Source organism: Pristiophorus japonicus, chromosome 6 (genome assembly GCF_044704955.1).
Source record: "Pristiophorus japonicus isolate sPriJap1 chromosome 6, sPriJap1.hap1, whole genome shotgun sequence".
Lineage (NCBI taxonomy): Eukaryota > Metazoa > Chordata > Chondrichthyes > Pristiophoridae > Pristiophorus > Pristiophorus japonicus.
The window spans coordinates 32523362-32548922 of NC_091982.1; the positions used below are offsets into that span (position 1 = coordinate 32523362).

Genomic DNA, 25561 nt, shown 5'->3' on the forward strand with positions numbered 1-25561 from the left:
AATGTGCTCCTCTCTCACCTCACTGCTCTCTCCAGCATCAGTCTCCACAGCGTGCTGAGATGCCTCCTCCTCTCTCTACATTATAGGGCCAATTCGGTCAAATATGTGGCTGGTAACAGCTACTTTTTGTTTGCCTACTTGCTGTGAAGCTCTAAAGTCTTGCTCCTTCCTCCCAAAGCAGCCACACCACACCCAGCCACGCCTTCAGTCCCTCTGAGCTCCCTCTCTCTCTGTCTCCTCTTCTGCACATGTCATGGTGACTCTTGACCTCCAGAATCATGGGAATCGAGCATTGCCTTGTCGTTGCTAAGGATGGCCACACTTTACGGTAGAAGGTCAAAAAAATGTAACGTTACCGCCCATTTGATAACTAGGTGTTTTGAGAATGGGCGAGATGCCGGCGATCTGAAAGCCATTTTTTACTGCCTACCTCAGAAATAATGCTCATTTTTGGGCGATAAGCTCAAAAGTGGAGGTTCTAGCCCCAAGTTCCCAGACCCGTTTCCAACAATCCCTTTAAGTGACGCAGGTCCTGGTAATTTCCTGTTCTATGCAGTAGCTGCCGCAGGACCATAAATCAAAGTCCTCGCTAATATCACAGTCATTTTTTACAGATTTAGTTTTGTTATCGCCCTGTTTTTTTTTCAGCCTGAACGGGGCAAGAGAGAGACCAAAATCGGGGTCCTTTTATCTAATCAGCAACTTGTACTAAAAATACACAACTGTACGCATAGGGCGTGGAGAAGATCAGTTCAATTGTAGTGTTCTTTTCCTCGTTTTACTTTCCAAGAAGTTTCTTTACTTTATAGTAAGAGCATTAAATAATTTCCGTGCTACAGTTCATGGACAAACAGCATTATCATTGAACTATCATGGACAGTGTTGCCTCTTTCACTTCCACTCAGCCCAGAATGTGGTCTGTCTCACCCTCCCTCACCCTACAACATGGTCCTGTTCACCTCCCCCCACCCTGCCATTAACCTTCACTCTTCCATGTGACCCCTCTTTCCTCCTTTCACCCTGTCACATGACCACTCTCATCTCTCCTCCCTGCCCTGGACCCATTTGCCCCTTCCATCCTAACTAGTAATGTCACTCAATGAGGCTACCAAGAAACTGATGGGTGTGTCTTGTTCTCCAAGGGAACCAATCAGAAATCTGGACTTGTCCTCCAAGGGGACCAATCAGAAATATGGTGTTGCAAATAGACACAGCCCACAAAGACACCTGTTGTGGGAATCTGGAAAGCTAAAGGGAACAACAACACCATCAAAACAGATTAACTAGTCATTCACCTCAATGCTATTTGTTGGACCTTGCTGCATGTAAATTGACTGCTGTGTGTGCCTACAAAAAATGATTACACTTCAAAAATAATTCATTGAATGTGCAGCCCTTTGGAATGTCTTGAAGATGTGAAAGGTTCTTTCTTTCATTTGTACTCTCAGTCTCTCTCGTTATTTTTTTTGCTCTCTATTTCTCTTTTTCACTTTATCTTTCTTTTTCTCTGTCTCTTTCTTTCACACTGGTGCCGCAAAGGAAGCTCTTCAGAGGTTGGGGTGAGGCACATTGCTGGGATAGTATACAAGGACCTTTATTCTGCATCTAATCATGATATAGCTGATCCAGGTATGCTTGATGCTGGCACTGGCCTCCAGAAATGAGAAACCAGCCATGTGACCCTGATCAAATTAGGAAATAGTTTTGGTCTCAAGGCGAAAGATATTAGCACATTTAAAACATTTTTCTTGAACTGTAGCGCTGCTGTTTGCTATTCCTCAGTTTGTGAAGCCAGTTCCATCGCAGAACCTGAAATCTCCAAGTACTGCAGGGTTTTGTGGTACCACAGCTGTAACAGGCTCTAAGTGAAGCAGGGCTCTCTCATAAGCATTTTACCCAAATCTTCATGTTGCTTTAAACATCTTCCTGTGTACTTTTCCGATAAATTTTGAGAAGTAAAGAAAGACTAGAAAAGCATGCAAATATTACAGTTGTGAGTGAGTTCTATTGAAGGTTTCCGTTCAGAACATAAGCCTTTATTTTTGTTTCAAATGCTGATCTATCTGCTCTGTATTTTCAGTTTTCATTTCAGAATTCAGGCCTTTGTGGTTTCCTTTTTAACCATTAGAATTATAGTGCTGTCCTGATTTTAACTCCAGGTCGATTCCCCACGCAGGCCTGAGTTAAAATTACAGTCAGGTCTCAATTATGTAATTGGGCCACAATAGGCGTATGTAAAGAAGGACCCCGTTGGCTCCGAGGGTGTGTCCTTGCTGCCTGCTCAAGAAAGCAGGTTAAAATTTCAGATGTTGTGACCATGGCGGCTTTCGGACAGGTAAGAGCCAGGGCGATTTTAACTGCCCACCCGCCAGGTTTCTGCTGAGCGTGTAGGATTTATAGCTAGTTGTTGTTCACAGTTACCTTATACCAAAAATACAACCCCCGCCACATTAAACACATCTGTTCTCCCAGATTGGGGCACTTACATTCGTTGAGAACACTTTCATATCCCTGTACAGAGCAAATTTTAAAGCAGGTTTTTATTTTCCTGTGGAATGTGATGAAGCAATTTTAAAATGAAAAATTCCATTTCTCAGTAGATGTAATATGAGTTCATATGGTGCCCTTTACTACTGCTGCACGATAACGAACGTCAAACTACAAAAGGCTTTGAACTTTACGGCAAGCCTTAAACAAATGAAAAAGAATCATGTGTAGGTTTGGTTTAGAATAAATCGAACAAAAGGAACACTGTCACTCTGACTGTAACTACCGCTGATGATGCAACTTGGCATTGTCAACAAGGAATGGTATTTACTACATCAGACGCAACTTAACGTCACTAAGAACATTTATGGCATAAATGTGATGGCAGTTGACTGAATAAGCATTATTATTTGTCACAATCTGGCATTGCTTCAGTGCAAAGCATTCCCTCACTATAGTAAACTCAGTGTCACAGATTAATCACAGCAATGCCATATTTCTGATGCCAAGATATGACAGAAAAGGCTATTATTTGTTAATGCCATCAAATATATCCAAAAAAAACTCTCTTTCAGAGAAGATTGAAATCACCAGGAAGGTTTCAATCCTTATTCTAAATTCAATGTCCTCAGTAGTTCAGAGGAAATATAATTCAATGTTATTGGAAAGAAAGTTATGGAGCAAAGTTACCACTGCAGTATATCTCTATGCTCCTCCCCACACCCTCACCCCAAGTGAAGTCTCTGGAATGTTGAGCATTAGAGAGTGGGTGAATCATAGGATGAGCGAGTGTGTGCCAGAGGGAGAAGGGAATGGCTTGCCTATCACTATGCCTCTCTTTATCCTGATAAGCAGCCTCCGGAGAAAAAAGCTACTACTGTTAACTTGGTCTATATGATCAGCAAGCTATCTGAAGCAGCTACTTTGTGGCTCTCTTATGAGGAGACAGGTATATGTTGGAGAGATTGAGAATGTATAGAAATATTGGTGCAGAAATTGGTGCGGTTTGAGGCTTCCCGCAGGCGGATGCCTCCGACCTGAAGAATATCTGCGAAGTTACCCGGTGGTCCGGGAGGTTTGGAGACTTGTGGTGCTGGGCCTCTACACGAAGGCCTGCGAAGAGGCCCACATATCACAGGGACATAGGCGTTTCGCAATCGTCTTTGGGCCGGCCTAACCAATCAAAGTAGGGGTATTCCCATTCATACTTGTGGTGAGTTCAGTATATACGGAATCACTTTAAGTATCAATAGGAAGAACAAAAAAAATACGCAAGTAATAAAATATATTTTTTAAATCACATATTTAAAATTAATCAAAATGGAATTTAATTAATTATTTAAAACAAAAATTTAATTTTTTGAAACGTAACTTTACATATTTTAATGGGTCTAAAAATAAACTTACCTTATTTCAGTTTTTTAAATGTTTAAATTATTGAAATGTTTTAATTTTTTTGTCCTTTAAAAGTCTTACACCTGCTTTTATCAGTCATAAGAATTTCACGGGCATTTGCTGGGCAGAAGTTGGACAAATGGCCCAACACTTCACCTGTAAATGTCCATTTCTGATACATACGTATGATCTAGCAAGAGGATTCTTGACAGATCGCAAGCTCTGTGTAAAGTCCTGACCCTGCAGTACAGACTTACACGAGGCACATGCTGAAGTCAAGGTCACTCTGGACCGGCACCTTTATTTCACAGCTCTCGAGTGCCACACTTGCCTGAGACCTCCCTTTATATACCTGTGTGGGGCAGGTATGCAGTGTCTCCTGCAAGTGCACCCCTGGTGGTAAAGTATGCTTGTGGTTACAGGTCACATCTAGTTACAGTCATGTATAGCATGGTAAGATACTATTGTATACAGTAGTGTGAGATACATGACATCACCCTCCCCCAAGGTCTTATTGTCTTTATAGATTCAGCCTCTCAGGTGGTCTACTCTCTCGCGTGGAGCGTCTTAGTTGTGGTTCAGTTATTTGCCTTGGTGCCTGCTTTTCTTTCTGATTGCTGGTATCTCGCCTGGGCTGTCTGTTTCGTTCAGTATGATTGTTGGTATCTCGCCTAGGCTGTCTGTTGAGACTGCCCTTTCCTCAGGTTGTTCCCTCTGTCTGTCCACCAGGTGTGGTGTGAGTTCCACATTGTAGTCTGCCTCTGGTTCTGCAGTGTTGTTGGTGAATCTACTTTTGACTTGGTCTACATGCCTCTGGCCTGTTTCCTTCCTTGCCTGTTACTGTCCCTGCAAGCCATTTGGGACCCCTGCCATAGTTTAGCACATTGTCCCCTATCTCATTCCACCTCCCCCTTGAATTTCGGTCATGGTACTCAGTTAGCTTCCGGCGCTTTGCCTCAACAATTTCATGCATGTCTGGGAGGATTAACGAGAGCCTAGTCTTTAAGGTCTGTTTCATCAATAGTTGCGCGGGGGGAACCCCAGTCAACGAATGCGGACGAGATCTGTATGCCAGCAGCAGTCGCGACAGGTGGCTCTGCAGCGTGGGACCTTGGATTTTTAGCATGCCTTTTTAACGATTTGCATTGCTCGCTCCGCTTGGACATTGGAGGCCAGCTTGAACGGTGCCGTCTTAACGTGAGTTATGCCATGGTCAACTATAAAATCTTGAAATTCTGCGCTGGTGAAGCATGGACCATTATCACTGACCAATATGTCAGGAATTCCGTGCAATGCAAACATGGTTCTAAGGCTCTCCACAGTGGTGGAGATGGTGCTCGAGTTTAAAATGGTGCACTCGATCCACTTTGAAAATGCATCGACGACTACGAGGAACATTTTGCCCATGAATGGGCCCGCATAGTCTATATGCACCTGCGACCACGGTTTGGTGGGCCAGGGTCAGGGGCTTAGGGGGGCCTCCCTGGGGGCATTACTGAGTTCGGCACAAATGGTGCACCGCCGGACGCAGAGCTCCAAGTCCGCGTCAATGCCAGGCCACCAGATGTGGGATCTGGCTATGGCCTTCATAAGGACAATCCCCGGGTGCTCGCGGTGGAGCTCCCGGACAAACGCCTCTCTGTCTCGTAAGGGCATAACTACTCGGCTGCCCCACATCAGGCAGTCTGTCTGTAGTGATAGTTCGTGCATGCGCCTATGGAAAGATTTGATCACCTCGGGGCAGACATCGCGAGCCTCTGCCCAGTCACCAGTTAAAACACATCTTTTGACTAAGGATAACGTGGGGTCGCTGGTCGTCCAGGCTCTGATTTGGCGAGCCATCATGGGCGAACCTGTGGATTCAAAGGCATTGATTGCCATGACCATCTCACAGTCCTGTTCGTCGGACCCTTCCGTGGTCGCCAGGGGTAGCCTGCTAAGCACGTCGGCACAGTTGTCTGTGCCTGGTCTGTGCCTTATTGTGTAGTCGTAAGACGCCAGTGCCCACCGCTGAATGCGCGCCGAGGCGTTGCCGTTTATTGCCTTGCACTCGGATAACAGGGATGTGAGGGGTTTGTGGTCGGTTTCTAATGTGAACTTGGCCCCAAAAAGGTATTGGTGCATCTTTTTGACAGCGTACATGCACGCGAGCGCCTCCTTGTTAACCATACCATACCCGCGCTCCGCCCGCGAAAGTGACCTGGAGGCATAAGCAATGGTTTGTAATTCACCCGCACCATTGACATGCTGTAAAATGCACCCGACCCCGTACGCTGATGCATCACATGTAAGAACTAGCTTTTTCCTGGGTCAAAAAAGGCTAAAACACTGTTGGAACATAGAAGGTTGCGTGCCTTATTGAAGGCGCGTTCTTGGGCATCACCCCAAAACCAATTGCACCCCTTTCTGAGTAGCATGTGGAGAGGCTCCAGCAGCATGCTCAAGTTCTGCATAAAGTTCTCAAAGTAATTGAGTAGCCCGAGAAAGGCGTGCAGTTCCGAGACATTCCGGGGCCTGAATGCCAGATGAATTGCTTCGGTTTTGGATTCTGTTGGGCGGATTCCATCAGCGGCAATCCTTCTGCCCAAAAATTCAACCTCGGGCGCGAGAAACAGACACTTGGATTTCTTAACTCTTAGGCCTACCTGATCCAATCGACTTAGTACTTCCTCCAAATTGCGGAGATGGGAGTCGGTGTCCCTGCCTGTGATGATTATGTCATCTTGAAACACAACCTTCCCCAGGATGGACTTGAGCAGACTCTCCATGTTATAAGAACATAAGAACAGAAGAATTAGGAACAGGAGTAGGCCATCTAGCCCCTCGAGCCTGCTCCGCCATTCAACAAGATCATGAATGATCTGGCCGTGGACTCAGTTCCACTTACCCGCCCGCTCCCCATAACTCTTAATTCCCTTATTGGTTAAAAATCTATTTATCTGTGATTTGAATACATTCAATGAGCTAGCCTCAACTGCTTCCTTGGGCAGAGAATTCCACAGATTCACAACTCTCTGGGAGAAGAAATTCCTTCTCAACTCTGTTTTAAATTGGCTCCCCCGTATTTTGAGGCTGTGCCCCCTAGTTCTAGTCTCCCCGACCAGTGGAAACAACCTCTCTGCCTCTATCTTGTCTATCCCTTTCATTATTTTAAATGTTTCTATAAGATCACCCCTCATCCTTCTGAACTCCAACGAGTAAAGACCCAGTCTACTCAATCTATCATCATAAGGTAACCCTCTCATCTCCGGAATCAGCCTAATGAATCATCTCTGTACCCCCTCCAAGGCTAGTATATCCTTCCTTAAGTAAGGTGACCAAAATTGCATGCAGTACTGCAGGTGCGGCCTCACCAATACCCTGTACAGTTGCAGCAGGACCTCCCTGCTTTTGTACTCCATCCCTCTCGCAATGAAGGCCAACATTCCATTCGCCTTCCTGATTACCTGCTGCACCTGCAAACTAACTTTTTGGGATTCATGCACAAGGACCCCCAGGTCCCTCTGCACCGCAGCATGTTATAATTTCTCCCCATTCAAATAATATTCCCTTTTACTGTTTTTTTTTCCAAGGTGGATGACCTCACACTTTCCGACATTGTATTCCATCTGCCAAACCTTAGCCCATTCGCTTAATCTATCTAAATCTCTTTGCAGCCTCTCTGTGTCCTCTACACAACCCGCTTTCCCACTGATCTTTGTGCCATCTGCAAATTTTGTTACACTACACTCTGTCCCCTCTTCCAGGTCATCTATGTATATTGTAAACAGTTGTGGTCCCAGCACCGATCCCTGTGGCACACCACTAACCACCGATTTCCAACCCGAAAAGGACCCATTTATCCCGACTCTCTGCTTTCTGTTAGCCAGCCAATTCTCGATCCATGCTAATACATTTCCTCTGACTCCGCGTACCTTTATCTTCTGCAGTAACCTTTTGTGTGGCACCTTATCGACTGCCTTTTGGAAATCTAAATACACCACATCCATCGGTACACCTCTATCCACCATGCTCGTTATATCCTCAAAGAATTCCAGTAAATTAGTTAAACATGATTTCCCCTTCATGAATCCATGTTGCGTCTGCTTGATTGCACTATTCCTATCTAGATGTCCCGCTATTTCTTCCTTAATGATAGCTTCAAGCATTTTCCCCACTACAGATGTTAAAGTAACCGGCCTATAGTTACCTGCCTTTTGTCTGCCCCCTTTTTTAAACAGAGGCATTACATGAGCTGCTTTCCAATCCGCTGGTACCTCCCCAGAGTCCAGAGAATTTTGGTAGATTATAACGAATGCATCTGCTATAACTTCCGCCATCTCTTTTAATATCCTCATTTCATCCAGACCAGGGGACTTGTCTACCTTGAGTCCCATTAGCCTATCCAGCACTACCCCGCTAGTGATAGTGATTGTCTCAAGGTTCTCCCTTCCCACATTCCCGTGACCAGCAATTTTTGGCATGGTTTTTGTGTCTTCCACTGTGAAGACCGAAGCAAAATAATTGTTTAAGGTCTCAGCCATTTCCACATTTCCCATTATTAAATCCCCCTTCTCATCTTCTAAGGGACTAACATTTGCGCTGGAATATAGCCGAATGGGCATTGATTGTACATAAAAAGGCCTCGATGTGTGTTGATGGTGGTGAGTAGCTTAGACTCTTCGGTCAGTTCTTGCGTCATATACGCAGATGTGAGATTTAGTTTCGAGAAAAGTTTTCCTCCAGCCAATGTGGCAAATAGGTCCTCCGCTCTGGGCAGCGGGTATTGGTCCTGTAGGGAGACTCTGTTTATGGTAGACTTGTAATCCCCACAGATTCGTACGGATCCATCAGGCTTCATGATAGGGACGATGGGACTTGCCCAGTTGCTAAATTCCACGGGTGAGAAAATGCCTTCCCGCAGAAGCCGGTCCAGTTCATGTTCAATCTTTTCCCTCATCACATAAGACACAGTTCTAGCCTTGTGATGGACTGGTCTGGCATCCTGTGTGATGTAGATTTTAACTTTAGCCCCTTTGAAGATGCCCACACCTGGCTGAAAGAGATGTTCAAAACGACTTAGAACTGTTGAGCAGGAGATCCATTCCTCTGACGACATGGCGTGAACATCATCCCATTTCCAATTTAGTTTTTCCAGCCAGCTTCTCCCCAACAGGGCTGGGAGATCCCTGGGGACAATCCACAGGGAAAGTCAGTGCACCATCCCTTTGTGTGTGTCTGAGAGCATGGCGCTGCCAAGGACTGGGACGATTTCTTTAGTATAGATCCTTAGTTTGGTGTCGATCCTTGTGAGTTTTGGTCTGTTGCTTTTGTGCGGCCACAGCTGTTCAAATTGTTGGACGCTCATGAGAGATTGATTAGCTCCCGTGTCCAGTTCCATGTTGACGGGTATCCCGTTGAGTAGTACCCTCATCATTATTGGAGCCGTCTTGTTGTAAGAACAGTGGACATTAATCGTGTTGACCCGCTGTACCTCGGTGTCCCGGGCACTGTCCCCACCGTCTTCTGACCGCTTTCCGACCCTTCAGATTCGTATACCAGCCGTGCTGCTGTTTTTCTGCACATGCGAGCCAGATGCCCTGTATAGTTGCAGTTCCTGCAAACGGCATGCTGAAATCGACACACCCTGGTTGAGTGCCTTTCCCCACATCTCCAGCACAGACCGCTTCCATTGTTTCCGAAGGATGAGCTGCGTCTGGCTGATCTCTCTTGAGCTTCTCTCAGTCTGTAGTTGATTGCTCGCATTTTGGGTTGATGAGGTGTGAACGGCCGTTCATGTGGCCCCTGATGGCTTCTGGCGCCACTGCCTGCTGTTGAAGGCCTGCTCTCCTGCCTTTGTCTGTGTGTGGGGGTAGCGGCTTGTTTCACGCTGTGAACCCCTTGTTCCGATGTTTTGTTAGTTGTTGTACCCGCAGTATAGATCAACCTCGTTTCTTCTTCTCCTGCCAAGAATATCTGTGCAACCAGTGCTGCTGCCTCCAGGGTCAAGTTCTTGGTCTCTATAAACTTTCAGAATATGCCTGCGTGGCCTATTCCTTCAATAAAAAAGTCTCTCAGTACTTCTCTCCTTAGTTCACCGGAGAACTCACATAAACTAGCCAGCCTCCGAAGTTCCGCCACAAAGTCGGGTATGCTCTGGCCCACACAGCGTCGGTAGTTGTAGAACCTGTGTCTGGCCATGTGTAGGCTGCTCGCTGGCTTCAGGTGGTCTCTCACCAGTGTGCTCAACTCCTCAAACGTCTTGCTTGCTGGTTTCTCGGGTGCCAGCAGGTCCTTCATTAAAGCGTATGTTTTCGAGCCACAGCTGGTCAAGAGATGGGCTCTTCTCTTGTCTGCCTTATCATCGCCCAACCAGTCTTTGGTTACAAAGCTTTGCTGGAGCCTTTCTATAAAGTCCTCCCAATTGTCTCCAACATTGCATTTCTCGTCTGAGCCGTTGGTAGCCATTCTGTGGATTCTGTGATCCCGTAACTCGTCGCCACTGTTAAGTCCTGATCCTGCAGTACAGACTTACACAAGGCACATGCTGAAGTCAAGGTCACTCTGGACCGGCACCTTTATTTCACAGTTCTCGAGTGCCACACTTGCCTGAGGCCTGCCTTTATATACCTGTGTGGAACAGGTATGCAGTGTCTCCTGCAAGTGCACCCCTGGTGGTAAAGTATGCTTGTGGTTACAGGTCATATCTAGTTACAGTCATGTATAGCATAGTAAGATACTGTTATATAGAGTAGTGTGAGATACATGACACTCTGGGTTTAGACGCATGCGTAGCACATGCCTAAACCAGGAACTTGCGGGCCCCTATGGGCGTATGCACTCCTTGTAGAGCATATATGCCCATAGCCCCATTGTATGAGAAAAAATGTAAATGAGGACAAGTCCATGAAGGCATATAGGAAGTGAAATTTGCCTTGGACGGTAGCGCAACAGGGGCAATAATGAATCATTGTACACTCTGTCCGATTTTCTTTACTATTTACATACAACAACAACTTGTATTTATATAGCGCCTTTAACATAGTAAAGAAAATTTAACACACAGTGCCCACAAATTATTTTCTGCAAATCAAATTGAGATTTTGGGCGTGCTACAGATTGATAGGACACAGGATTCACCTATCAGAAGAGACACAGAGTGTAAGCCACATGTTTCCCTATGGGGACCTTGATAAAGCCTGTTGCCTCAGAGCCATTCTTGTGCACATACTAGCAATAAGCTGAGCGGCAGCATCAGCAGAAGCCTGGGAGCAGAGTCTTGTCTGCCCTTTCAACTAAGAAATTGAGAGACCTGAAAGAACAAAGGAAGGGAAAATATAAAACAGGTGGGTCACTCACATTAAATTTTGAATCTGAATTGAAAGCTCCTCTTTCAATCTCTACCAAAACATGTTTTCATTGTAGAACTAATCACATATACCTGCAATACTTATTATGTGTGTAGGTGGTGCTGAGATCATGATTTCCTATAATAAATATTAGCTAATTTTAACTAACATTATATGACAGCCTAAGTGCATGTATACCAATATTTATCGTGAACAACACCAGTACAAATTGGCAAATATCAGGATACCAAGGACATTTTTTGAAATGGCCCAAAGCATTCAAACTTACTAAAAATCAGGAGTAAAACTCACTAAAAATTGAAGCAGTAAAACATGCTAAAAATTGAGAACTGTCAAATTTGCTAAAAAAAAATCATGGTCGGTAAGAATTGTGGAATGAATCAGGACCATTTGCCCCACAAGATATTTTTTGTACTTCTATGAGGCATTTTTCCTACTCCATCCCCACCTCCACAATTGAGGTCATTTTAATCTTCTCCTTCTCCCTTTTTCTCTCTCCTCCTCTTCCTCCCCTCATGCCTCCTTTCCTCTTCTCTTTCTCTCTTACTCCCCACATCCCATCCTTTTCCTGCATCACTCCTTACCTTCTCCACCTCCTATCCCGTTCCTTCCTCATTTCCCCATGCTTTTCTACTTCCTTTCCTCTTCCATAACACTCTCTCCTATCTTCTCCTCTTCCTTCCCCTTCACTTTCTCCCTTACGCTCCCTTCACCTTGGTTGAATTATTCCCTCCCCGTTAACTCTTCATCTTGACTCTCTAGTTAATTCTAAAGTTCCAACATGAATTTCCAATGCTCCAGATGACGATCACTATTCAGTGTGTTAATGTTCTCACACGTGTACACTTCCAGCAGAGATCACTGAATTATAAGCAGCAACACCAACTGCCCCATCCTGCTCGCTCACCGACCTTCCCACCCAGCGTGCCCGCTGGGGATGATCCTGCCAACCTCCTTCCTGTCCCACTCACCCCTCCCAGCGCTGATCCTGTGGACTCTGCCACTGAATCAGCTAGCACCACCCCTCTCCGCACATCGCTCCAGAATGTCTGTTCATTTGTGAACAAGGCATCTGCCATCCATTAGCTTATTGTGGATGATTGCTTCAACATCGTGGCCTTGACGGAAACTTGGTTGACGGGTGATGACACCTTCCCTGCTTGGCTATACCCTTCCACCACTTGCCTCGCTCAGATCACTGTGGTGGCAGTGTGGCCCTTACCACCAAATCACACCTTGGTCTGTCCCCATACTCCACTAGCACCTTCTCCTTCTTTGAGCATCTCACCTTGTTCCACGCCTCTCGCCTCTCCTTTAAAATCTTCATTCTTTACCGCCCACCCAAGTACCATGCCAAATTTCTCACCGAGATATCTTCACTGCTTTCCTCCCTCAACCTCTGCACTGAGCAATTTCTCATCATAGGTGATTTCAACCTTCATCTCAACTCATTAAGACTTCACTCCGCTGAGTTCACTGCCCTCCTATCCTCCCTTAATCTCACCCTTCATATAAACTACCCCATGGCCATCGCCTCAATCTTGCCTTCTCATGTGGCCTCTCTACTCCCGGCGTGCCAATCGCAGATAAGGCCATCTCTGATCACTTCCTTATATCCCTCTCCACTCACATCTCCCTTCCCCCACCCATCCCAACTTCTCCTGTGTCCAACCTGGAAAAACTTTCACCCAAGTCATTTACATAAGAACATAAGAAACATAAGAAATATGAGCAAGAGCAGGCCATTTGACCCCTCGAGCCTGCTCCGCCATTCATGGCTGATCTGATCATGGACTCAGCTCCACTTCCCTGCCCGCTCCCCATAACCCTTTACTCCCTTATCGCTCAAAAATCTGTCTATCTCCGCCTTAAATATATTCAATGACCCAGCCTCCGCGGCTCTCTGGGGCAGAGAATTCCATAGATTTACAACCCTCTGAGAGAAGAAATTTCGCCTCGTCTCAATTTTAAATGGGCCTTATTTTAAGACTATGTCCTCTAGTTTTAGTTTCCCCTATGAGTGGAAATATCCTTTCTGAATCCACCTTGTCGAGCCTGAAGTGGGACATTGTGTCCTTCAGAAATTAAGGGGTTAACAATACAACTACACACTAGCTGAGACAGCGTGTAACGATGCAACCTGCACACTAGCTGAGACAGCATGAACCACAGACACGCTTTAGCTAAAAATAAATTCCCTGAAATAACGTCTGAAGCGCGAGCAAGGGATGTGGTTTGTAAACGGCCAAGAAGCAATAACGGCTTTGAATGTGCAAACCACAAACTTCAAGTGAACTTTAAACGGATGTACTGCCGACCGAAATAGGTCGAGTAACTGTATACAGGTAATGACGAAATGTTGTTCGGAGAGAGAGTGGGGGTTGAACTGAGTTGAGAACGCACACTTAGCCACCTCTCCCTTGTAAGTAAAAAATAAACAATTCTTTATTACTCTGAAACAGACTTGTGTCGAGTGTTGAATAAATGCTCCACATCCAATTGGTGTAGTCGGTAGGATCCATCCGGGAGCCGTGACATTCATCAATTGTTAAGGGCAAAATGCCCAAGAGAAATTTGGGTGAAATTGTTTTAATTGCGGAAAACCAGGACACAAGTAAAAATTGTAATAAGCCTGGGATTACCAAATATGGACCTCCCCTTCCACATTTATTGTGAAAATCAGGGGGACTGTTTTATGGGGCTGTGGTCACACAAGTACACGGCGACATGATGTGACCTGTAGCTTACTATTCGAGCCAGCAGTCACCGATGGCAGCAGGTCTAGCCGCACTGGACGGTGCCACTTGGGCGGTGAAGATCAGCGAACCAGTCGTCTTTGACACACCAATCATGCCTTGGTGGAAATGCTACACACGGGAAAGCTCCGGGCCGTCTCAAATGTACGCAGGGCAAAATGGGAAGCGGCCCTACTGCCTCATGTGAATCAGTAAAAATAATCCGGGATATTGGAGAAAACCCGGCAAAGGGAATCTTAGCCCTGGGGAACCCCATGTGTGCCTTGCACTTGAGAGGGAGGACTCCGCGGGAAATTTGGGTGAGGTCGCACTCGAGAATTCAGACCTCACTTTATATGTGAATCGGTCTCGAACGTAAGTGGATGGCCATCCCAGAGCGGTAGTGGATCAACACCTGCAAGTATAATAACTTTCATTTATATAGTGCCTTTAACATAGTAAAGCATCCTAAGACGCTTCACAATAATTTTACAACACGTTAGATATTGACCATTGAGGGCAGTGTAAAAAGAGGCTAAAGGCTTGCAATATTCCCCTTGCAATAAAGGCCAACATTCCATTTGCCTTCCTGATTACTTGCTATACCAACATACTAAATTTTGTGTTTCATGCACAAGGACCCCCAGGTCCCTCTGTACTGCAAGACTTTGTGCGATTTTTCTCTATTTAAATTATAATTTGGTTTTCTATTATTTCTGCCAAAGTGCATAACCTCATATGTTCCCACATTATACTCCATCTGCCAAATTTTTGCCCAGTCACTTAACCTGCCTATACCCCTCTGTAGATTATTTATGTCCTCACAATTTGCTTTCCCACCCATCTTTGTATCATCAGCAAACTTGGCTACATTACACTCAATTCCTTCATCCAAGTCATTAATATATATTGTAAATAGTTGAGGACCCAGCACCGGTCCCTGCAGCACCCCACTAGTCCAACCGGAAAATGACCCATTTATCCCGATTCTCTGTTTTCTGTTGGTTAGCCAATCTTCTATCCCTGCTAATATATTGCCCCCAACATCGTGAGCTTTTAGCTTGTGCAGTAACCTCTTATGTGGCACCTTATTGAATGCCTTCTGGAAATTCAAATGCACCACATTCACCAGTTCCCCCTTATCCACCTGCTCATTACATCCTCAAAGAACTCCAGCAAATTTGTCAAACGTGATTTCCCTTTCATAAAACCATGCTAACTCTGCTTGATTGAATCATGCTTTTCCAAATATCATAGAAACCTAGAAACATAGAAAATAGGTGCAGGAGTAGGTCATTCGGCCCTTCGAGCCTGCACCACCATTCAATAGGATCATGGCTGATCATTCCCTCAGTACCCCTTTCCTGCTTTCTCTCCATACCCCTTGATCCCCCTAGCTATAAGGGCCATATCTAACTCCCTCTTGAATATATCCAATGAACTGGAATCAACAACTCTCTGCGGCAAGGAATTCTACAGCTTAACAACTCTCTGAGTGAAGAAGTTTCTCCTCATCTCAGCCCTAAATGGCTTGCCCCTTATCCTAAGACTGTATCCCCTGGTTCTGGACTTCCCCAACAACGGGAACATTCTTCCCGCATCTAACTTGTCCAGTCCCATCAGAATCTTATATGTTTCTATGAGATCCCCTCTCATCCTTCTAAACTCCATTGTATAAAGGCCCAGTTGATCCAGTCTCTCCTCATATGTCAGACCAGCCATCCCGGGAATCAGTCTGGTGAACCTTCGCTACACTTCCTCAATAGCAAGAACGTCCTTCCTCAGATTAGGAGACCAACTGAACACAATATTCCAGGTGAGGCCTCACCAAGGCCCTGTACAACTGCAGTAAGACCTCCCTGCTCCTATACTCAAATCCCCTAGCTATGAAGGCCAATATACCATTTGCCTTCTTCACCACCTGATGTACCTGCATGCCAACTTTTAATGACTGCTGAACCATGACACCCAGGTCTCTTTGCACCTCCCCTTTTCCTAATCTGCCGCCATTCAGATAATATTCCGCCTTCGTGTTTTTGCCCCCAAAGTGGATAAACTCACATTTATCCACATTATACTGCATCTGCCATGCATTTGCCCACTCACCTAACCTGTCCAAGTCACCCTGCAGCCTCTTAGCATCTTCCTCATAGCTCACACCGCCACCCAGTTTAGTGTCATTTGCAAACTTGGAGATATTACACTCAATTCCTTAATCTAAATCATTAATGTATATTGTAAAGAGCTGGGATCCCAGCACTGAGCCCTGCGGCACTACACTAGTCACTGTCTGCCATTCTGAAAAGGATCCGTTTATCCCAACTCTCTGCTTCCTGCCTGCCAACCAATTCTCTATCCACGTCAGTACATTACCCCCAATACCATGTGTTTTGATTTTGTACACCAATCTCTTGTGTGGGACCTTGTCAAAAGCCTTTTGAAAGTCCAAATACAGCACATCCACTGGTTCTCCCTTGTCCACTCTACTAGTTACATCCTCAAAAAATTCCAGAAGATTTGTCAAGCAAAATTTCCCTTTCATAAATCCATGCTGACTTGGACCGATCCTGTCACTGCTTTCCAGATGCGCTGCTATTTTATCCTTAATAATTGATTCCAACATTTTCCCCACTACTGATGTCAGGCTAACTGGTCTATAATTATCCGTTTTCTCGCTCCCTCCCTTTTTAAAAAGTGGTATTACATTAGCTACCCTCCAGTCCATAGGAACTGATCCAGAGTCGATAGACTGTTGGAAAATGATCACCAATGCATCCACTATTTCTAGGGCCACTTCCTTAAGTACTCTGGGATGTAGACTACCAGGCCCCAGAGATTTATTGGCCTTCAATCTCATCAATTTCCCTAACACAATTTCCCACCTAATAAGGATATCCTTCAGTTCCTCTTTCTCACTAGACCCTCGGTCCCCTGGTACTTTCGGAAGGTTATTTGTGTCTTCCTTCATGAAGACAGAACCAAAGTATTTGTTCAACTGGTCTGCCATTTCTTTGTTCCCCATTATAAATTCACCTGAATCTGACTGCAAGGGACCTACGTTTGTTTTCACCAATTTTTTTCTCTTCACTTATCTATATTAGCTTTTTCAGTCAGTTTTTATGTTCCTGGTAAGCTTCCTCTCGTAATCTATTTTCCCCCTCTTAATTAAACCCTTTGTCTGCCTCTGCTGAATTCTAAATTTCTCCCAGTCCTCAGGTTTGCTGCTTTTTCTGGCCCATTTATATGCCTCTTCCTTGGATTAACACTATCCTTAATTTCCTTTGTTAGCCACGGTTGAGCCACCTTCCCCAATTTATTTTTACACCAGACAGGGATGTACAATTGTTAAAGTTCATCCATGTATCCTGCTACTGTTTCATTAATAATGGCACATTCAAATTCTCAACTGTCTAGCCTTTGCCCCTCCTTTCACCAGGACATTTCTGTAGTCGTCGATCTGCTCAATCCCACTCTCACCACCACCTTTGATGCCTTGGTCCCCATTAAAACCATTATTCTCTCTCACCCTGGTAATTTACCCGGCACGGCTCTCATCTCTCACTTAAGTCCAAGAGACACTGCCAGATCTAATTGGATCACATGAAGCACTATTGGGTCCTGCTCTCGTCTGCCAAAACTACTCATTATTGCAAGATCATCCTGGAATGCAATGTTAACCCTCGGCTTCTCTCTCCACTACAAACCAACTTCTTAAACCCCTCTCCCCTGCCTCCTCCATTCTCACCTCCAACAACAAGAGCTCATGGACTTTGTTGTCACTAAGATTGAGATCATCCATTCAACTGCCTCTGCTGCTTCCCTCCCTTCCCCTAGCCCACCAAACCAATCTTCCCCTAAGGTTCCCCGCTGCCTTAGCCCTGAACTTGCATCTTTATCTAGTTTCTCGCCTATCTCACCTGATGCCCTCTCTAAGCTCATCTTGTCCACGAGACCCACCTCCTGTTCCCTCCACCATATTTCCACCAAACTGCTGGTCACACAATTTTCCATGTTAGCTGATATTGTTATTGGTTCCCTTTCCTCAGGTAATGTCCCCCACCCCTTCGAATCTGCCATCATCATTCCCCTCCTCAAAAAACCCACCCTTGACACCTCTGCCCTTGCAAACTACTGCCCCATCTCCAACCTCCCTTTCCTCTTCAAAGTCCTTGAACATGTTGTAGCCATCCAAATCTGTGCCCATCTTTCCCGGAACTCCATGTCTAAATCCCTCCAATCAGGCTTATTCCCCTGCCATAACACTAAAACGCCCTTATAAAAGTCATAAATTACATCCTATGTGACTGTGACCATGATAAACTATCATTCCTCATCTTTCTCGAACTGTCTGCTGCCTTTGACACGGTTGACCACATCATCCTCCACCAATGCCTCTCCTCCATCATCCTGCTGGGTGGTACTGCCCTGGCCTGATTCTATTTTTCTTTATTCAGTTGTAGGCAGAGAATCGCCTGCAATGGCTTCAGTTCCCACTCCCACACCATTACATCTGGAATCCCCCAAGGATCAATCCTTGGCTCCCTCATATTTCTCATCTACATGCTGCCCCTCGGCAACATCATCTGAAAACACAATGTCAGGTTCAAAATGTACACTGATGATACCCAGCTCTACCTCACCAACACCTCTCTCAGCAGCTCCACTGTCACTGATTTGTCATGCTGCTTGTCCGACATCCAGTCTTGGATGAGCAGATATTTCCTCCAACTACATTTTGGGAAGACCAAGGTCAATGTCTTCAGTCCCTGCCACAAACTCCAGTTCCTAGCCACCAACTCCATCCCTCTCCCTGGTCACTGTCTGAGGCTATACCAGACAGCTCACAACCTTGGCATCCTATTGGACTCTGAGATGAGCTTCCGACCACGTACCTACTCCATCGCCTAGACCGTCTATTTCCACTTCTTTAACATCACCCTTGTGTGCCTCAGCTCATCTGCTGCTGAAACCCTCATTCATGTCTTTGTTACCTCCAGACTTGACTATTTCAATGCTCTTCTGATGAGCCTCTCATCTTCCATCTTCCATAAACTTGATCACATCCAAAACTCTGCTGCTTGTATCCTAACTCGCACCAAGTCCTGCTCACCCATCACCCCTGTGTTTGCTGAACTACATTGGCTCACGGTCTGACAATACCTTGATTTTAAAATTCTCATCCTTGTTTTCAAATCCTTCCATTGTCTCATCCCTCCATATCTCTGTGACCTTCTCCAGCCCTACAACCCTCCAAGATCTCTGCACTCCTCCAATTCTGGCCTCTTCCACCTCCCTGATTGTAATCACTTTAAGTGTCAGCTGTGGCTCAGTGGGTAGCACTCTCACATCTGAGTCAGAAAGTTGTGGGTTCAAGTCTCACTCCAGGGACTTCAGCACAAAAGTTCAGGCTGACACTCTATTGTCGAAGGTGCTGTCTTTCAGATAAGACGTTAAACCGAGGCCCTGTCTGCTCTCTCAAGTGGACGTAAAAGATCCCATGACACTATTTTAAAGAAGAGCGGGGGAGTTATCCCCGGTGTCCTGGCCAATATTTATCCCTCAGGAAACAGATTATCTGGTCATTATCACATTACTGTTTATGGGAGCTTGCTGTGTTCAAATTGACTGCCGCGTTTCCTACATTACAACAGTGACTACACTCCAAAAATACTTCATTGGCTGTAAAGTGCTTTGAGACATCCAGTGGTCGTGAAAGACGCTATATAAATCCAAATCTTTCTTTACTATTGGTGGCCATGCCGTCGGCTGCCTGGGCCCTAGGCTGTGGAATTCCCTCTCTAAGCCTCTCTACCTCTCCTACTTTAAGACACTCCTTAAAAGCTACCTCTTTGATCAAACTTTTGGTCACTTTTCCAAATATCTCCTGATGTGGCTTGATGTCAAATTTTGTTTGATAACATTCCTGCGAAGTGCCTTGAAATATTTTGCTATGTTAAAGGTGCTATATAAAGAAACTTGTTGTTGTTGAATAGCGACGAGCAATGACAGCCCTGGTCAATTTCGCTTTTTCTAACCAAAGGGACATTGAGATCAAATGTGGTGCCCTATTATATCTGTGAGAATAGCAAACTCAGCATAGACCTGAAAGCCAACTTGAAACTTTCCTACTTTGCATTGTTCAGCAAAATCACTGGATAAACTCACTGAGCCATTGGAGGAACAGATTTACCATTTTTTATTTTAATCCATAAATGCAAAAATTGTACTTGACCTGAAGTATTTTGGACCATGTGCCTAGTAATTGAATAAGATTATAAAATAGTCAACAGTATTTTAATAACAAGGGTATAAATGTATATTTTATAAATTTGATTACTAAAGCTGAAGACTTGTTCACATGTCAGTTCTTTTTTGCTAATCTGTAGAAATTTCCATAAATAAAGAATATAATTAGTGCATTTAAAATCTGAATGATTGCATAAAATAATAGGACAAAATGGTTTCATTTGTAGGGTCCTTTTACTCAAAGTATATTCATGTATAGCAGAAAGGGGATAACGTGGGCTAACTAAAACAATGGATAATAGGCACATGCTGCCTCTGTGACTACACAGATTCCTTTATCTAGTGTAGGTGGAGAGGAAGGAGTCGGAACTGAATACTGTTTTGTTAGTGCAATAAAAGGAATCGTTGTATGCAAATATAATATGTAGAACGCTACAGACCATATGATCACCAATTACAAAAGGCGTTGGGTTGATGCTGACACGGAGGAATTGGCAACTTAATTTATTATTTTCCTTTCCAGAACTGAAGGGAGATGAACTGGCCAGTCTTCTACACTGTTCTAATAGGGGTGAACAAGCACTCGACCGGGATCGGACGGATATGGCTGTCTGTTCTGTTCATCTTCAGGATCATGGTGCTGGTTGTGGCTGCAGAAAGCGTCTGGGGCGATGAGAAGACTATGTTCACCTGCAACACGCAACAGCCAGGTTGTAACAGTGTCTGCTACGATCAGTTTTTTCCCATCTCCCACATCAGGCTTTGGTCCCTCCAGCTGATCCTGGTGTCCACTCCCGCCCTTCTGGTGGCCATGCACGTTGCCCACAAGCATCATGTGGAAAAGAAGATTTTCCGGATCAAGCAGCTCACCGGAGAAGTTGGAGAAATGGACATTGAGAAGGTGACCAAGCGCAGAATGCACATCACTGGGTCTCTCTGGTGGACCTACGTGATCAGCATCATCTTCAGGGTGATTTTCGAAGTTGCCTTCTTGTACATCTTCTACGTGATCTACCCCGGCTTCAGGATGATTCGCTTGGTCAAGTGTGATGCCTTCCCTTGCCCCAACACAGTGGATTGCTTTGTCTCCAGACCCACCGAGAAGACTATCTTCACCATCTTCATGCTGGTGGTCTCTGGCGTCTGCGTGCTGCTGAACATAGCAGAGGTGGGCTACTTGATCATCAAGGCTTGTGTGAGACAGTGTCAGACAAAAGAAACCAGATCCAGTAAAAGTGCATTTTACGGGCGTAAGTTTCCACAATTCAGAGCGCATGAAATAAATGAGTTGCTGTCAGATCATAATGCTGCATTTCTGAAAAACAATAAAACGAACGCTGTTCGGAAAAGTACCTCTAGTAAAGACGCTTGTAGAACCGCTTGAATTTAAAACGTATGCTCCCTTGGTAAGCATCGTGTTTAAAGGAACCATTTTTATTGGCTTACGCCCCACTACCTGTTCCTGAACCTTTTGTGGTTTATTAAAATCTCTTTAATATTTTTTGAATGCACCCTTCCCATCCGTAAGTTACAATGCCATCCCTGTTATAAAGCAATTGGACCTTGGCTCCCAATAGTCATACTACATTTTATCGTATGCTGCTGGGCATTCACTAGAGAAACATCTCACTACAAGATGTCAAGTGTTTGGTTCCTAGCACCCGTCTTAGAATGAGTCTGCAGTGCATCATTCCTTCCTTGAATTTTACAATTATATCGCTAATTTGCAAATTTTGCATTAATCTATTACCAATCTTTTCTGAAATCACATAAAAATGTACAAGATTTCATTGCTTGGCTTGTTTGGTTTTGAATCTGTGCGGGGAATCTCATACCTCAAAGCCTTATTCTTTATAATTCATGTAACAAAACAGATGGCAGTGGACAGTCACTGCTGTACATTCTTGTGTCACCTTAGTCACATCGCTGTTCTCTTGCAACCTCACCAGTGCGCTCAAGATATCTCTGATTAAATTGTCTTTATACTTCAGCTACTGGTCTCAAGCCCATCTGGAGCTCCTGAGCTGGAGAGAGCTCTGTGCACGGGTGGGTGCATACATGCGCAGAGCTCCTCTCCCAGCAGTTAAAATTGAACGCCTGTAATTTCTGCGAGGCTTCTCCCGATTGCTCGACATGACTTCAGCGGAAAATCGGCGTTAACCCTGGAGCAACAGAGCAGCCAGACACTTACGCCGTTTCTCCAGAGTTTCCGCCAAAGTTACACTAGAAGATCCTATGGAAATCCTACCTCTAAATGTTTAAACGTTTCGAGAGCGTGGAAGCCAGTGTGGACATTGTCTAATGATTAACGTTAACTGTAGGTAGATTCAACAATGTCCAGGAGATACAAGAGACGCCCTGAGCATTTTTTGAACCACTTCGCTTCAGAGTCGGGATTTATTCTGCAACTTTTGCATCTCTGCAAATCGGAAACTATTTGTCAGTGATGCTAAAGCTATAATGTAAATACACGTCCCACAGCTGCTAAAAATGACTGAACAGGAAAACACTGAGCATGAGCATTTTTGTGTCACACATGAGTGTTTATCTTTAATTATACTTAATGCTATATCCCTGTAACATCTCTTTGCTCTGCTAAAAATAAGATGGTTATAAATGGAAATAAGTTGCTGGTTAAAGAGATAGGTTTTAAGAAGTGTTTTAAGCAAGGAGATAGAGGTAGCGAGGTGGAGCGGCTCAGGGAGGGAATTCCAGAGCTTAGGGCCCAGGTAGCTGAAGGCACGGCTGCCAATGGTGGAGTGATTAAAATTAGGGATGCACAAGAGGCCAGAATTAGAGGATCATAGAGATCTCATAGGGTTGTAGGACTGGAGGAGGTTGCAGAGATAGGGAGGGGAAAGCCATGGAGAGATTTGAAAACAAAGATGAACATTTTAAAATTGAGGCGTTGCCAGACTGGGAGCCAATGTAGTTCAGTGAGCTCAGGTGTGATGGGTGAACAGGACTTGGTGAAATTTAGGATACAGGCAGCAGAGTTTTGAATGAATTCAAATGTATGGCGGGAGGAAGATGGGAGGCCAGACAGGAGAGGAATGGAATAGTCAAGTTGAGAGGTAACAAAGTCATGGATGAAGATTTCAGCATCAGATGAGCTGAGGCAGAGGCAGAGACAAGCAATGTTATGGAGATGGAAGCAGACAGTCTTGGTGATGGAGCGGATATGTGGTCGGAAGCTCATCTCAAGGTCAAATAGGACGGCAAGATTGCGAATGGTCATGTGCAACCTCAAACAGTGGCCGGGGAGAGGGAGAGATTTTGTATGTCATCCTGTGCATTGAGTTCCCTATCTGAGTTATACTGTCTAAGGTGGATGCATTGACCAGAGGCCAGATGCTACCCCCTCCGCTCCCCCCTCCCCCACCACTACCACCACCACCATCACCACTTGCTCCACAACAAGGAGGGAGGAAATCTAAGTGGCAGAGCCACCCTGAGGTACTCCTTGCATGTCTCTTGACATCCATTTACAAAAACAAAAGTGGCAATCTAGGAGTTGGGTGCCTCATATTTCACTTGGGATATGTTACGTGATGCATAGCCACCCTGAAGGGAGAAGAGAGGGTAGAAAATATAAACACTTTATCAAATAGAAACTTGTGGTGGATACATATAGCCACCATCGCCTTTGCCATTAAAAACCAATCCCCAAACAATCTTCACAACATAGTCTGTAAAATGTGAACTTTATCTCTTCCCCTGTCCATTTCCTGTTTATAGCTTATTTATTCTCAGCAGAGGGGAACTGGAATCAGGGAAGATGGAGGAACACTGTGATTTTATGAATGAGAGAGCTGATTTTTATGTTTGACTGGGTTGATGAATAAATGTAATAGTTTTTATATTTATGTAACACTGCTTGGGCTTCTCCACTGCCTTTTAAGTACTCGTTGTCTGAGAAGCCCTTGTTCAAATTGATTTTACCGATGTTGAACTGGAGTTGGTTATACATACAAATACTATTTCTGTAGCTATTGAATGATCAAGTACTAGATCTATAGCAACAGAGCTGGAGCCACAAGTATAGATTAACTGTTGAGGTTATACTTATTGAACAGTCTATTGTCAATTTAGTAAACATACAAAAGTTTATACAATAGGGAAACTAATCACCATCTTCAAATCCTAGTAACAGGGGTCCATTGGAGGGTCCTCCTGATGACTAAGAGGTAAAGACATCATCTCTGGGCCATATAGACTGGGAAAATCCCAGGTTTGATCCCTCAATATGTACTGAGTTAATCCAGGGTGCTGGTGGGAGTGCTCCAGTTGGCCATTCCTAGTTTAAGGGAAAATCACTATCCAACTACCCTGCTGGAAGTGCAAGTGTAAAGATGTCCATTGAGGACAGGACTGGATTTGTTGTGATACCCTGCACAGTTGAATAGCTTGCTGCCACTTACTATTGAGGCTTATCCATGAGTAATGTCAAATTGGGACAAGGTATTAGAGGAACCATATCCCAGCAAGGAAGTCCAGAAGAAGTAGAAAGAGGGAAAAAATTGAAGAAAAATATTTTCACATTCTTACATGGAGCCATTATAGCTCCTTCAAGTAGTGTAGGGACAGAAAGCAAGACATAGGTGGTCTATTTGCATGCTTCCCAATATTGATGGACTAGAATCTGGAAAGATATGCACTTCTGGTCAGGAGAGTGATTCAGATCGGGTGGGGGGTAACAAGAGTAGGATCACAGGGGGGCAAGAGCGGTGGTATTGGTTAATAGAGGTCAACAAGGTGGGTCAGCTATAGAAAATGCTATGTTGTCAATGAGAAGATATAAAGCTTCATAAACATTTTCAAAACAACTCATTGCAAATTACTTTAACACAGAAGAATCCAGAACACTGTGAAGTTGCATCTCCAATGGGAATTTGAAGGAAAAAAAGAGTTAAAAAAAGGAAAAATGTTAATGGTAATTAGTAACTGCATTACGTGAACTAAGTTACATCTTTGATGGAAGTCCTAATGAATCAGTCCCATGCTGTCAGACTACAGTCAGGACAGCAATAATGCCACAGCCCCGTTCAATATCAAACAAATGCATTTTCTTGTGATGAGGATAGTCCTGGTGAGATTTGAAAGTTAAGCTCTTGTCCTAGTTCAAAGCCCTAAACTGCCAGCTCACTGCACACTGTGGGTCAAACTAATATGCAGTAAATACACAGAAAGTAATAACTATCTTCTGCATCAGAATTTCTACTACCTGCCTGCACCTCTTTCCCAAAAATATAGTATAGCCATATGCCTACGTTGTTACATAGCAGCTGTTTCCCTGGTTTACATTTGATTGCCTATCGAAATTATGGGTTGTTACTGTGATACTCATAC

General features: G+C 44.6%; 1 protein-coding gene across 1 annotated transcript in view; it reads left to right on the forward strand.

Moving 5' to 3' along the window:
* LOC139266092 (uncharacterized) overlaps positions 1-25561 on the forward strand; it is a 133171-nt gene that overhangs the window by 98328 nt on the left and 9282 nt on the right. The window contains exon 11 of the mRNA XM_070883942.1: positions 20744-21462. Coding sequence (XP_070740043.1) covers positions 20744-21462 — 719 coding nt within the window. The remainder of the gene's footprint in view (positions 1-20743; positions 21463-25561) is intronic.